The sequence below is a fragment of the Periplaneta americana genome, chromosome 10, assembly GCF_040183065.1.
Source record: "Periplaneta americana isolate PAMFEO1 chromosome 10, P.americana_PAMFEO1_priV1, whole genome shotgun sequence".
Taxonomy (NCBI): Eukaryota; Metazoa; Arthropoda; class Insecta; order Blattodea; family Blattidae; genus Periplaneta; species Periplaneta americana.
Window position 1 is genome coordinate 92,881,565 of NC_091126.1, and position 16,866 is coordinate 92,898,430.

At 37.2% G+C, this 16,866-nt stretch overlaps 1 protein-coding gene across 2 annotated transcripts in view; it reads right to left on the reverse strand.

Moving 5' to 3' along the window:
• The window catches only part of LOC138707893 (inactive phospholipase C-like protein 2), an 876,200-nt gene that overhangs the window by 43,963 nt on the left and 815,371 nt on the right, over window positions 1-16,866 (reverse strand). For both annotated transcript variants that reach the window (XM_069837934.1, XM_069837935.1), the window contains exons 14-15: window positions 11,572-11,680; window positions 895-1,071 (exon numbers count right to left, since the gene is read on the reverse strand). In XM_069837934.1, the coding sequence (XP_069694035.1) occupies window positions 895-1,071; window positions 11,572-11,680 (286 nt within the window). The remainder of the gene's footprint in view (window positions 1-894; window positions 1,072-11,571; window positions 11,681-16,866) is intronic.

Genomic DNA, 16,866 nt, shown 5'->3' on the forward strand with positions numbered 1-16,866 from the left:
CTGGAGCTTGTAAGGAAACAAAATTGATGACTTTCTGAAAACTGTTCTGCAAAAGAGGCTGCAATTTTACAACCCTGACACCAACTAAAATTCACGCAACTCTTATGTGGCAAGGTTCAAAATTACACATTCTGTGATGGTTTGGCATGGAATGACTCATATATTGGGTACTTTAGAGTGGCATTGTCATTGTATTCATATTACTGGTATGTCATTTATTGCAGTGAAATGTCTTATGACTTTCCATTTTTTTAATTTGCGAACTTCTTTATAAAATAGGTGAGGCAGTTGTTCCTTTCAAGGAATATTTCTTTGTTAGAAAGAAAGATCTTTCCAAGGTATACTATTATGAGTAAAGTGAAGCCATGCACACTAGACACACAGATATAAAAATTTCTGAATTATGAGATCAAGGTGTGATCAGGCTTATTAAATATCCATAAAAAACAAGACCTTTTAAATAATTTTTGGTTTATTTTATTAATAAATATAAGTAATGAGGAGAACATTTTAAGTATCTACTGTCACAAATGCACATTGAAATTGTATAAGCATGTACACATATCTGTTCCAAGACTGAGTGAAATTTTTTTCTGAAAAATTAATTTTTAGAAACCATAGCTACTTTGAAAACGGATTTTAAATCCATAAACAGCGACGAGAATGAGTTTTTACTGAAGTACAAACACACATAATATGGTAACTTTGCATGAAAATAGACATTTATCAGTTACACAAATGCTTTGTTAATGTGTGGAAGAAGCACATGTATGAAGAAGAGCTGAATGAAAATACATACGAAAAAATATTATGATACGAATATTAGAACACAAAATACATATTTCAATTTTTCGTTTTGTTTTAGTATGTTCAATAAAAGAATCTGCTTTTTACCTGTTTGTAGGCATTCGAATGGGATTGTATATTGGCCAATGAAGTCATCACCAATGAAATCATCATCCAAAACCACAAAGCGAAGTAGCAAAAGTTCAGGTAACATAACTTGGAACTCGAAATTTTCCTCATATATGGGGCAGTCACCTTCATTGGACACTGTCTTGGTCTTCCTCTCTGTAGGGAAATACATTCAATGAAAACTCTTATAGCTATAAAGAAAGTTATCATTAGGGCTATGAAAAGTACAGCTGCAGGAGGTGGAATGGGGTGAATTTCCCCTACAACTTGACGTAAGCAGCATACAGTCTGTACCACTGCTTATGTCAAGTTGTAAGTCTGTACCGCTGCTTACATCAAGTTGTAAGGGAAATTCACCCCATTCCACCCACCACAGCTATACTCGGTACCATTACTAGCTTTAACTGCTCCCTTTTCATAGCCCTAGTTATCATATTCTTACATTTGAAACCTGAATGTAATTTGCATTAGCTTCAAAATAATGTCTCATAGACATGAAATTCCTGCTGGATATATACATATGATTATTGTTGCATCTCATGAATTTATGTGATGAGTGAAAAAATTCAGTTGAAAAATTGTTTTTATAAAATATTATACTAAATTTGGAGTAGTTGTTAGACGCGATTTTGACAAAAATTTTATTATAATTTCACTTCTATTACAAAAAAATACGCAATAATAACAATGAACAAAATGGTATGCAGTACGCAATATAAGAGTGAGGTTGAAAGGGCCTCAGAATTAGCTTCTGGGTTAGAAATTGTGTGTATTCATCCATTGATTGCACTGTGCTACATACAAAATACCAGTACGATGTCTTACTTCGGGTTCGTGGAGCATTGATATAATGCGATTTTTTCAAGCTGGAGACAAGGATCCAAATCCTATCTACCTGAAATGGAATTTTTGATGTGCAAATATTGTGCTGGGCAGGTTTTCTCGGGGTACTCCCTTTACCCTTACCATTATTCAACCATTTCCCCCATTAAAGATAACCATGTTCATTGCCATCTTTATCACCATTCTTTATGCAACGAAGATGCAACTCAAGATGCTGAGGTCAACACCTATGGAGTAACGGTTAGCGTGTCTGACTGTGAAATCAGGTGACCCGGGTTCGAATTCCAGTTGGGACAAGTTACCTGGTTGAAGTATTTTTCCGAGGTTTTCCCTCAACCCAATACGAGAAAATGCTGGGTAACTTTCGGTGCTGAATCTCGGACTCATTTTCCCGGTACTATCACCTTCATTTCATTCAGATGGCAAATAGCCTGAGATGTTGATACAGCGTCATAAAATAATCCAATAAAAAAAATATGTTGAACTATGGAAAACATCTAAAGATGGTCGCTCCTAGAAAGGAATACTTTCATTTAATTTTGATCATGCTAACATACCTGCAATTTATGGGGGAGCATGCCTTATACCAATCTTCGTCACTTTTTTTTAATTTATTGATGGTGATGATTGGTATAAGCCCTATGTCCACATTATTATAGATATATTAATAATTCTAATAGGGTATGTTTTAGTATCTATTAGTAGTAAGTGGCCAAAATTTATATTCAATATGTGCTATGATAAGTGAATAGTGTACCTAATCACAGGCATGTAGTGAATTTATAAAAAAAAATTATGTTTAAATTCAAAAATTAATTTAAGAATAAAGATTTACTCTAGAGTAATCATTCTTTTTATAATTTTAAAGCTTAATATGTATACACACATCACTAAAAAAATGAGAGAGTTCTGATAAATAGTATTATATTTATGACTGATTGAAGATAGGCTATTTTTACCATTATTTGCATGTGATAACGACCAACTCCCCTTAAGAGTGATATAGAGCATCCACATTGAAATTGTGCTAATCTTTTAAAGACAGAAATTATTTTATTTTCCTTATTGTTACGCATTTATATGTTGTTTCCAGTTTAGTGTGTGGTCGAATGTTACTCCTAGATCTTTGAATCACTGACTCTGGGATATACATACGTAGTTTTGTTATTTACTTTGAATGTGACTGCTGGCAGTTGACGGCTTAAAAGGAAGATTTGATACTAAGTCTTATCCGCATTAAATTGCCACACCAATCAGAAAAGTTCTTTAGTGTTTCATTAATTTATTTTGACATTTGGTGAGGGTTGTTCTTTTCCGCTGATATCCAGACTACCAAACCATCTGCAAACAATGCTAGTTTGATATTCTCTGATTTGCTTAGTTTGTTAGGGAGGTAATTAACCATTATGTTAAATACTGTAGTAATCAAAATAGAACCTTGTAGAAGGCCATTGTTTCTCGGTTTAAATTATGAAATTGCTTCTTCATATTATCTGGTGGCTGAAAAGCATTGAATTGAACCCATTTATTTCGCGTAACTTTTTTTTATATATTTGGACTGAATTTAGAGAACAGATCTTCCGATATTTGTTCGAATTTGTCCCATTTGGCTGTTTTATAGTTCCACTAGTATTTTGAATTTTATGTGTGTAATAGTATAGTAGTAGTAAAGATAATTCTATGGCCACATCCTGGGTAGTCTGTTATTTTGCTTGAAACATCAGACCAAGTATCAGATGAAATCATGGTCAAGTGTGCGTTTGTTGTTGGGCCATAATAGTAAAGAAAAGTTGAAGAGTCACTGTTGTAAATCTGTTCTATTGCATTCAATGATATGAAGTCCACCATGATCCTATCTGCAATGAGATAGTTTTCATACCCGCACTCCTTTGCATGAGCATTAAAGTTTGCAATTAGAATGATTTTCGTGGAAGTCCCTATCTACCTTCATGGTAGAAAGAAAAAGCCTATCAACCAAACTGAAATGGGATATAAGTTTCGTTGTATACCCAGGTTTCTAGTAGGCAACCTCAGTCGTCCTAGGCCAGCCCTGCCATGTGTTACCAGCCAACATTCGGGGAATTCTATGAAATGATGATGGAATGGAGAAATATTGATGGAATGATGTATATGAATAATATGGGGAAACGGGAGAACTCGAGAAAAACCACAACCGTGACCTTGACTGCCACAAACGTCATTATGAATTTATCAATGAAAAATCTCAGGCCTGACTGGGACTCGAACACGAATTGCCTGCATGACAGGCTGAAGGTCTAACCACTCAGCCACCACATTCCAAAGATCTATTCTAACAATTTTAAGTTTTGTCACTAGTATACATTTTCTTTATAATTTAAAATTTGTGTATCAATAATTTGTGTGTTATTAGAATTCTGCTTGCTGTATGTCTAGATTTAGGTAATATACTGATATGGTAGCTTTTCAATCTGTAACATTTCTCACTCTTATCAAACCACCAGTTACATCCAATTTTAATATTGCTAACATACCTACTGTTTCTTCCTCCGAGATATTTTGAAGTTCCAACTTTTTAATCTGAGTCAAGCTACCTGTATTTCATTGCAGAATTTTAAGCACATTGCTCTGATAAGAACAGTTGGCATCACTATACTGCATTATTCACTCCAAAGTAGTTAGGCCATGTGGCCTGTTATGATCTCAGTCAATCGTTTCCTTGGCCGTTCCAAATGTCTTTTTTTTCTAGGTCTATAGCATATAAATTGCTTCGGAATTCTGAGTGTATTCATTTGCTGTACATGCTGCATCCATTTTAATCTGTAATCTTGAATATATTCTAACACTGGCTGGCTGCATATGTAATTCATCCAAAATTTCCGAGTTCCTTTTATGATCTAGAAGTGAGAACCCGGCTGATTTTCGCATATATCTCATTTCTGAGGCTATGAGTAGTCTTTCATCTGATTTCTTAATTGTCCAGGCTTCATTTCGGTATACCAAGAGGGGTCTTGCCGCAGTCTTATAAATTTTAAGACGTGTGTGTTTTTGTACCAATGATGGCTTAAATATGGAGTTCATGATTCCTATTGCTTTTACAAATTTGGATACTTTATATACCGGTACTTCAGTGTACTGATGACATGTCATTGTATGGAATATTAATGAAAATTTATATAGTGTGTTTAAAAAATGGACTGAAAGTAATCGAACTCTTAAGATAGGCGCTCACTTACAGAAAAAATTTGTTCATTGCATTCGGATTTTTATTATAGTATCACTCATTGTCCTCTAAGGCATCCTGCATAGGACTCACGTTACGGAATGCGCGATGGTTCGAGTCTTCATGGGGGAAGAAATTTTCTCATGAAATTTCGGCCAGTGTATGGGACCGGTGCCCACCCAGCATCGTGATGCACCTGGGGAGCTATGATAGGTAGCGAAAATCCAGTTTCACAAACCAACTATAATGGCTGGGGGGGGGGGGGGATCATCGTGCTAACCACACGATACCTCCATTCTGGTTGGATGATCTCCACCTCTGCTTCAGCATGTGGACGTGAGGCCAGCAGCCGGCTGGTCAGTCTTGGCCCTTTACAGGCTGTAGAGCCACAGATTTGGATTGCACATTGTCCACATTTCTGAATGAATAATCAAATAGTGTTGTAATTTACCGCTAGAGCGCATTATTTCATTGTAGTGTTCTGAACTGAAGCTGGAAATAAAATGAATAGCTCTGTAACTTAAATAAACTATAAAGGACATACCTGGTTAATTTAGTATTTTCCCAATCTCATCCCATATGTTCTTTCTCCATATTACATTGCTTTAATTCTGATTTCAAAAATTATAAAGCTCTTCATGCTGTTGAACTTAATAAAATAAACTTCGCGTCATCCATTTCATTATACAATCAATATTACCGTGATTGGAGGTCTTGCAATCGATATATTTGCCATGACATTCTATATTTCGATCTTGGACTGTACAGAATCCGGTCATGCGGACTGAGGTAGTATGGCTAAGAGGGTGATGCTCCATTTAAAATAATGCAAAGAATAAAAATCCGAACACACCGAACAGAGCCATTCCGGTAAGTGAGCGCCTACCTTTAGAAAAGTTTTAGCTAAGAACAGTGAGTGATTTAATTATACTGTAACTTTCCGGAAAATGTGTTAAATGCAATAATTAGACCTTGAAAAACATCAGTATCTTGTCCTGAATTGAAACTTGATTCGTTAGAAGAATTTCCTAAGGAACTGTTTGAGGAGAGGAGCAAGAAATCTAAGAGAAAGAAAGTGGAGGCATTATTAGCAAGTACGAGTAGACACAAACCATCTTACACTGCTCAGACTTGTTTTTTCTCGGAATAACATTAAAATAGAGTTTTAGAGGTCATTCTTGTTTTTGATGTATTGTTTTTCTTTCCATAATTGTGTTTATTTTGTTTGAGGAAGGCAAACTATCTTACAATTAATAGTTTGTCATTTAGGATCAGGTCAAGCCTTATGATATCTATGCTCTAGGTCTCTGAGGATGTTTAGTGTCTTACATCTGGGACATAGAATATTCAAGCGGCTCATTACTTCTTTTCTGGTACTGTATATAGAAACGAGGAAGGGTATTTTCACAATGGCCATTTAGTACTGGAAGTTTCATCCAAAAGGAGAGAGAACTAACTAGTTTCACGAAAATTCAAAAGTTAGATTCTTGAAGACATTTGAAAGAAGTAAATTAGTAATAAACCATATCCCACTTAAAACGCCAATAAAAGGAATGACTATAATTGAAATATATATGTCAAAAGAAATAAATATACCTAGGTTTGGTAGTGCAGATCTTGCAATTTATGCAACAAATTATTACTGGGATACCCAAAGGAGAATGCAGGAAATCCAAGTTCCATAAGCATTGGAAACAACAACTCTACAGTGGTATAGATTATAATTGGAGACGCTCTATACGTAGTCAAATTTCGAAGACTTTAAGTCAAATCAAGACAAATATTTCTATCTAGTTTGGAAACCAAAGAATGTCAAAGCTGAACACACCATATACCAATGCTGGACATGTCACCTACTTCTGTAGACACAAATATATTATAAGTGATGACATAATCAAACATTTTGGATGAAAAAACACTACATTTTTATAAAAAGTTTGATAGAAATACATGTTTCATAGAAATGGACTTCCCAGAGATGCATCATGGATATCCACAGCCAACATCATCATACTTCTTAAATAGCTGCTGTTGTGACTGCTGCTCCTACTAACGCCACCAAAACCACTGTCACCATCACCATCACTACTACTACTACCACCACTACTACTACTAAAAATAGGGTAGGCCTACTGGTTTGATAATAATCTGCGATAAAGAACTGTTTAATAATAGTACTGCTACTTTGATACTCTGCACTAAAGAATCATTTTGAGAATTCACTGAAGCTTTCGAAATTAGTCCTCTTCAAGTACTTGAAAGAAGATATTTCAAATCAACGAAGTTTCAGACTATGTAACTTGACACCCACAGATGATCTGTTTACTAGAAAATATATTGCTTAAATAATCGCATATACACTATGTGATCAAAAGTATCCAGACACCCACCTTAAAATGAAGCACAAGTTTGGGCAGCCCTTCATTGGGAACACTCACAGTCAATACGGTGTGGGCCCAACCTTAGCCTTCATGACAATCTTCACTCTCGCAGGCATACTCCTAATCAGACAGCAAAAGGTTTCCTGGGGAATGACAGCTCATTTGTCCCCCTAGCGCCAAAATGAGAAGAGATATCAATGTGGGTTGGTGTGGTCTAGCACGATGTTGGCGTTTCAAAACATCCCAGAGACGTTCTATCGAATACAAATCAGGACTCTGAGCAGGTCAATCCATTAGTGCGACGTTGCTGTCGTCAAACCACTACCCGACAAGCCCTACAATATGGAGGGGTGCTCGGTTGAGTTGAAAGACACAATGGTCATCCCTGAACTGGTCTTCGATGGTAGGCTGCTTGAAACTATTATAGATTTACTAATTTGTCCTACAGAATAATATCTGTAATATTGACAATTAATATTGTCAAAAAAAAAGCATGAAACTGGTTAAAATATCAACGTAACCTTGTGCCGTGACATTACCAGGTAAAACAACGAAGGGACCAAGCCTCCTCCAGGAGAAACATGACAACACTGTAACCTCACCACCCCCGAATTTCACAGTCGGCACTATAAAGGCTGGTAGATGTTATTCACCAGGCATTCGCCACACCCATATCCTACTATCGGATCGTCACATTATATACCATGATTCATCACTCCACACAACGATTTCCACTCTTCTAGGGTCCAGTTTCGACGTTCCTTACATCATGCAAGGTGACGTTTGACATTTGCCTGTGTGATGTGTGGATATGCTCGGCCATGGGAACCAATTTATGCACCTCGCGTCGAACAGTCATGGTGCTTGAAGAAAATCCTGATGCAGTTCGGAATTCCTGTGTCACTGTGGCAGTGGATGATTCACGATTATGCTGTACGACTCTCTTAAACACTCAACAGTCTCTGGAAGTCATGGATTTTTTTTATTGGGTTATTTTACGATGCTGTATCAACATCTAGGTTATTTAGTGTCTGAATGAAATGAAGGTGATAATGCCGGTGAAATGAATCCGGGGTCCGGCACCAAAAGTTACCCAGCATTTGCTCGTATTGGGTTGAGGAAAAACCCCGGAAAAAACCTCAACCAGATAACTTTTCCCAACCGGGATTCGAACCCGGGACACCTGGTTTCGCGCCCAGACATGCTGACCGTTACTCCACAGGTGTGGACAAGTCATGAATGGTTGGCTGTATGCTTTTGGGTTGTACACATGCCTTCACGTTTCCACTTCAGTATAACATCACTAGCAGTGGACCTAGGGATGCTTAGGAGAGTGGAAATCTTGCGCACAGACTTCTTACACAAGTACCACCTAACCACCTGACCATGTTGAAAGTCCGTGAGTTCCTCAGACCGTCCCATTCTGCTGTATCGTGCTGTCTGCTGACAACTGTCTGATGTCTGCTGAATACTGTGTCGCCTTCTGTGATAAAAACACGTTTTGTGGAGTGTCTGAAAACTTTTGATCACATAGTGTATCATACGCAAATTCAACTGGGGAATCATCACGCCTCTGATGCCATAACAGTCAGAGAACTTCATCAATGGACATGGGTTTGTGGACACAAATATTTCTCTTGACTTGTCCCACAACTTTACAAAATTTGATAGTTAAATTTTCTGTCACAGAATTTATGTTTGGATTCGAGTCCTTATCAGAAAAAATCATAATAAGATTTGTGGGAGAGAGGGCTGCAGTTAGGGTATTTCTTTTTCGGGGTTCTCTCATTCCCCCATGTTAGACATCAACATCATTCTGCCAAATCCCCATTTCATCAATATTCCATAGCATTGCCTTATTGCCAGCAGGTGACACATGAAGAGGACATGTCTAGGACATGCAGGGTTACCTGCTCAAAACATGAATCCTCAAAAAGCTTAGTGTAATCAGCTGATGTGGGTTGGGAATGCACCTTTCTGGGGATCAGCATAATAGTTCTCTCAGATGGATGTAACAACTCCAATCTTACTGGATGTAAATGCATTGTAAGCATCACTTTAATTGTGTAAAGTCTTATAAAAATAAAACATTAAATAAATAAGAAACCATTCCAAGAAAACTTTCAAATTGTCTCAAATAAATAGAAATCTGCTCTAGTTTAAAAATTATGCCACCTGAATATTTCGTCGCTAAAAAGACGAAGTGGCGTAAGCGACAAATGTGTAATTTTACAGGAGAGCAGTTGAAAGAAAAGTGTATTTATATGCGGACCTACAACTCAAAGTAATAAATTGACACGTCAAAGATAATACATTGATTCAGTTCGTTTATTGTTTCTCTTAATAAGGACTAATGGCAAAATCTAAAATTTTGATACCTTATAGGCCAAGAAGGCCTTAATTGGAGATACGTCTGTTCGAAAGATTTCACTCATAATAGGAAGGCACTTACGCCATACACATGACTGATCGTATAATACTAATTTATGCTATTCTTTGAGTTGTATTATTCTTTATTTATTTTTTGACTAATTTTATTTATTTTTTATTTTTATTATACATTATAATTATTTGAAAGTCTAGGAAATAAAGAGGATTATAAACTTATTTTAATAAAGCAAAATCAAGAATTTTTTTAAATTACATAAAATTAATGAATAATGTATTTATTTGCAAAACTAATCTTTCAGGTAAAGCTCCCTGTAAAGCCGATTTGAATAATTTCAAGGGAAAAATTGTTCCGGGGCCGGGTATCGATCCCGGGACCTCTGTTGAACGTACCAGCGCTCTGCCAACTGAGCTACCCGGGAACTCCACCTGACATCATCTCAACTTTTCCCTTTATATCCACATAACTCACGTGGGCTGACGAAACGCCAGAGACCCACATCGAGTGCACACAATCACAGAGATTGTGTGCACTCGATGTGGATATAAAGGGAAAAGTTGAGATGGTGTCGGGTGGGGTTCCCGGGTAGCTCAGTTGGCAGAGCACTGGTACGTTCAACAGAGGTCCCGGGATCGATACCCAGCCCCGGAACAATTTTTCCCTTGAAATTATTCAAATCGGCTTTACAGGGAGCTTTACCTGAAAGATTAGATTTGCATAATATATACGTTACTGTGTACGTTAACAGAAAACCACAATTCCAAGTCACACAGAGATTGTGTGCACTCTATGTGGGTCTCTGGCGTTTCGTCAGCCCACGCGAGTTATGTGGATATAAAGGGAAAAGTTGAGACGGTGTCGGGTGGAGTTCCCGGGTAGCTCAGTTGGCAGAGTGCTGGTACGTTCAACAGAGGTCCCGGGATCGATACCCGGCCCCGGAACAATTTTCCCCTTGAAATTATTCAATGTATTTATTTGTTTACAAACAATTTTAAGAAACACAAACAAGTATTGAAAATGTTCATGAGTTAATAATAATTATTGTACCCTAGAATTAATGTGGGAGTTCCTTGTAGAACGTTTTATAAACAACATCTTTTATTACTGGTGTTGACCCTTTGCATAGCTGCTGCAAATCGTTGTACTTCTCAACCGAAATCTTTGGAGAGGTGACATTAAGAAGAGGCAGAGGAAGCTTCAAAATTTCAGAAATATTCCGTGATTTCAGAGATAGCTGCTCATAATGTTCGTCCAAATGACTGGTTTTTACAAAAACGCAGTTAGGGTCGTCTTTGGTCATTCTGACTTCTCTGACTGTAGTCCATTCAATCTGTTTCTTTTTGTGCCAATTTCATACTCTAGACAGCTTAATAATGTTGAAATAGTTAGTTTGCTCGAATTTATAAATAAATGTTCATTTTTGGCATCACGTGGCAATCCATGGATTATAGGGAGCCTAGCAATACACTGCACACATAGACGTAACGACCAATTTTAAAAATGGTAATACCTAACGAAGAGACGTAAGCGACTTGCGAGTCTGATAGGCCAGTTTGTCTGAAAAAGAATGAAAGAGCAATGGCGTTTACGACGATAATACGATGTTCACTGCCAAGTAACCATTAGAGATGGATGTACGCCAGTTCGTCAGAATATAGATATGGTCCAACGAAGTGTGCTGGCGAAGTATCTCCAAATTTTTGGTTTTGGCGTTTACGTCACTTCGTCAGATAAGCGACGATTTGTCTCATTCTAACATTATAGGCCTGAAGTGAATTTGGGTATTTATTAGAATATGAATTAATTTACTTTTTCTTTTACACTCTTCACTTATATATTACCAGCACAGTCCGCTGGAATACCATGCAGTTGAATCACCACATATGGATCTATTACATCCCCTTTGGCTGTTGAACCACGTGGGCGAGGAAGGTGCTGGCCACTTATAATCTGAAACACGAATGAAAATTATTTATGGATTTGAAAATTTCTGCCACTTTTAAAGCTAGAAAACAATTAATAAAAATGTTTAAATTGAGGTAGATAACTAGAAATAACGAGAGAAGAACTAAGAATAATGTAGAAAAATATATACAAAATATTGCATAAGATGTGGATCTATTGCTTGGAAGGACTCAGAAATAATTAATAATAAAGTAAAATCATGTAAACTTTTGTCCTAAATCGCGTTGATTTCAATTCACACTTATTTACCTTCGAAGTAAATGCTCAATATGAACTGCTTAGGCTACACCTCGATGCAAGCCATATAATGTCTCATCAGAGACCTTCTCAGTTGTTAAAAAATCTGAGGTGTCTGTCAAATTTGTTCAACATACCGGAGTATTTCAGCATTCTCAGCTGGTACTGAGTGAATTTAAAAATGATGAATTTCAGCCACTAGCTTATCATAGAAGTAGTGAGTTGGACACGAGTTCTGAGGCTGTGACACGGCCAAGTTCGAACCCAGCTTGGGCTGATTACCTGTCCCTAATTATATGGAGAATATCTGGTTATCCCACGGCAAATCCTCGACTCATATCACTAAGTAACATTTTCCTACCACCAAATATGCTGAAAACACAATAAACCTTCAGGCCGAAATGTGTACGAAATATAAAAAACAATGGATTTATGATTTTCCCACAAGGGAAAATTAAGTGAATTCATATCCAGAGATCATACAGGCCACAAAATGGGTCTTCCACATGCAATTAATTGATCTGGGAAGTGGTTATCTGAAAATAATTAGTCCTAGCAAGTCAAATAAAATGAGGCAGAATACCATTGTTCATAAAACCCATGTGATGAATTGCAACAAGTATTACTTCATCCAACAAGAAGTGTAGTATGGTTCTCCAGTCAACATTCAGCCAAAATAACAAACCTGATTAATTATTGTGATGTACCGAAGTACATATGATATTTCCGTGCAGGAATTCTGCATTATCAAATGATGAAGGATCAGTGGAGCAGACAAAAATTCTCTCCGGCACCGAGTTTTCAACTCTACTTGCTCATGTTCTATCCACTAAGCCACATGGGATTCCAATTCCAATGCGGGATTGAATCCTCTCAGTTTAAGCTCCACCTCTTAGTTTCCCTTTAGTGGCCAACCCTCATGCACTGTGTCACAGATGTGTAACGTGCATAGGTGCACTCATTACGAGTGACTAAGGGACTGGGATCTGACTGAATGAGAGCCGTCTTAAACCACTAAGTGATTATATACACGTATCATATTATTGTGATGTACCGAAGTACATATGATATTTCCGTGCAAGAATTCTGCGTTATCATATGATGAAGAATCGGTGGAGCGCAGAAAAATGCTCTCCTGCATCGGGATTCGAACCCGGGTTTTCAGCTCTATCTGCTGATGCTCTATCCGCTAAGCCACACCGTAATCCAATTCCGATCCCGGATTGAATCCTCTCCGGCCACTTAGTCACTCATAATGAGTACACCTCTGCACATTAGTGTGTTGGACATTGTGCCTCTGTCACACATCTGTGACACAGTGCATGAGGGTTGGCCACTAAAGGGAAACTAAGAGGTGGAGCTTAAACTGAGAGGATTCAATCCGACATCGGAATTGGAATCCGGTGTGGCTTAGTGCATAGAGCGTCAGCGCATAGAGCTGAAAACCCAGGTTCGAATCCTGGTGCTGGAGAGAATTTTTCTCTGCTCCACCAATCCTTCAAACCTGATTAAGTTATATCCCGACATAGTAATACTAAATCTTTATTAGTGTTTTGATTCAAGAAGAGCTGAGGATTTCTTTTAGCTCAATAATGAGTGCTGCACCTCTGTCAGATTCTGGTTGATAACATCTATTATCAGGCAATACAACTAACTTGACGATATATGTCAGAGGAAGAACGATATTGTTGCATATATCTCAAGTCTGATTAGTGAACTATGTTACTGGCCAGCCATGAATGCAATGGAGAGAGAAAGGAACTGACCACAGAACTTCATTATCTCCTGACTTAGTTGTCCTATTGGCGTCACTTACGAGGTTCCAACCAGTCTTCAAACTGTTGACTAAACAAACATATAATGAGAGTTGTGAAAATTAAGCACATCATTCCTAGTGAATGTGAATTCATCTGTAAACAAAGTGTACAACGAACACAAAATGCTGATCATGAGCACAGATCTGCACGAATCAAACAAAGAATCATTCTCGCGGAAGATGACCACCTTCTGTAAATCTTTGTACTCTCTGAAAATGGTAGGTATAGCTCTGAATCTCGTAAAGCCTTCCACACTGACACATGTAAGTTCTCTACTGTTGCAATCTTTCATGTGTTGTCATAATTTTCTTTCATATGACTAAGGATCTGATCTTCCAAATTCGCTATTCTGGTACTCATTGATCTTAGACACTCTGAAATTTTTCTCAAAACCAATCAGCATCTCCAAGACGTTTACACATTCTTTAAAAATCTTCACATTCTGCAGAAAGTTACCATGGTGGTCTAGTGGCTAAGTGCTGCACTTATAATTCTATGAACCCTGGTTCGATCCCAGAGTACCCCGATTAATAACTTGTGTTGGGCAAGTCAATGGTCCTGGGGTTTTCTCTGGGAGCTCCAGTTCTCCTGTGGCATCCCAACAAATCCCATCACTCCATCATCATCTTATTGTGGGTGTAGCGTGGACCAGCCTTCTATGGTGCACCCTGGGCAACAACTCTGTCGGTAAATTGAAGACCTGAATTGACAAACATTCCAAGTCCAATATTTACCGAATTTGGCTTTTTATCTTACATATGTTGTGTTTTACATAGGCTATCATCCTGTAAAAAAGAATATCCCAAGTCCGACTCTAAGCCTTTGTTTTTGAATCATACAAATAATTATTTCAATACTCATATGGCAAGCACGCTACTTCAATTTATTCACTTGGGATGTTTGTCAATTCAAGTCTTAATTGGTCTAAACAAGTGGCTTCATGTGAGTGAATGACAAACAAATTAATACCCGCCATTAGTTAAAAAAAAAAATGGCAGATGGCAATTAAGGATTATTTCTGCATACGGACATTTCACTTCACTTGCACTGTATTCACCAAATGCGCTCATGATATGCACGTCTATGATTTCTCGATTTGAATAAGGTTCCATATGACAGAGTTTAGGAATAAGCTGCGATAGTAAAGTGATTACCTGGATGAGTTTTCTTCGAGATTTTCCTCATAAATTTTAAGGTGAATATCAGGAAATTCCATAGCAAATCTTCAGACTCGTATCACTACCACCAATTCCATCATCACTAGATAACCGAGCACTTGATAAAGCATTGTTGAATAACCAATGAAAAAGAAGTGAAATTACTCGTATAACATGACGTTTATTGGCAGTCAACAAGGACTTACATGACTCAGTTTATACTGTCTTAATATAAACAAGTGCTATTTGTCAAAGCTGAATAAAGTCATAGACACTAGGTGAGTTCATTGGAAGGAGTGCTGCTACACATAAACAACTATAACTTAAAGGAGAAGAAAATTCGGGCATAAGTTTATATTAATTATTTATATTTATTTTTAATTCCTAAATACATAATTGAAGTATATCCCACGTATTATGAAACATTACTTTATTACTGTTATTCAGTTTTATTCATTAGACTATTGTATTTACACTTATACAGGACTTCTATTATATGTACTGACCACTGGCACGGTGTTTTGCTTCTCACAGCTGGGCATGTCGCATCTGGCCCCACTCATACATTAACCCCATTGTGTTTTGTTTCTTGGCAGCTAGGCATGTCACAGCCAACTGCATTCGTACATTAACCCCACTCATTAAAACGTGTATAAAATCGCACATTATACAAATGCTGGAAATGTCGTCCTCTCTTGGCTAAAAAGGTCTTGTAACAGGAAAACACATTCTGAATGATACAGGACACTGTAATATTTCTGATTTCATTTGTTTACGATATTTAACCTCACAATAATTAAAATACTCAATTTAAGCATAATGAAGAGTACACAAAGTGTGTGGCATTTTCATCAGTGACTGAAGGTTTAATCAACCAACAGCTCATTCTTTTCACACGAGGCATGGTTCCACCAGACTGGTCGTGTAAACAATCAAAACACTCGCTATTCATGTTCTGAAAATCCACATCATGTACAAGAAATCCCTCATCATGATAAGAAAGTTGGAGTTTGGTGTGCTGATAGTGCAAAAACGAATAATTGGCCCGACTTTTTGCGAGTAGAACACACTTTGTCTACTCTTCATTTTTCTTTAATTAAACATTTCAATAATTATCGAGAGGTTAAATATCGTATATACCGGTAGAACAAACGAAATCAGAAACATTACAGTGGCCAAACTAATCATGTCAATCAAAATGTGTTTTTCTGATACAATGGCTGTTTAGCCGAGGGAGAACGACATTTCTAGCATCTTCTATAAGGTACAATTTTATACACATTTTAAGTAGCAGGTTTAACATATGAGTGCAGCTGCCTGCGACATGTCCAGCTGCCAAGAAACAAAACACTGCAGGATTAATGTACAAGTGCAGCCAGCTGGAACATGTTCAGCCACAAAGAAGTAAAACACCATGCCAGCAGTCAGTACATATAACAGAAAGTTTCAGTAAACTAACATTAATGTTGAGCATTTAAATATTGGAAGCAAGATCAATTAAATGAATGGTACATAAGATGTCCGTGTTGAGGCCTTGGTTTCAAATCTCAAAGAGTTTTTTGATATAAGATTATGGGGAAAAACAATGGTAACTCACATTTTTAGATTTTTGCAATTAACTGCAGAAATAAAATTGTAGGTCTAAACCTGCACCAAGACAAATAAAGTTAGGAATTCTAGAGTATGACTATAATTGTGCTACCATCTACCGTAATGCTTTCAAATTCTTTTTTTTCTGCTGGGTGTAGGTTTACCATTGTATTTTTGCACTTAGCTGAGAAATTAAAACAATAAGCCTTATCATTAGTAAAACTGATCCACAGAAATGTGCAAGGATCATTAAATCATATTAATAATTACACTGAAAATCCAGGTATACCTGGGGATATATTGTTAAATCTGGGGACGAATTTTTTCTGGGAACAAAAGCAAAATTCGGGGACTGCTCAAGAAAGCGAGA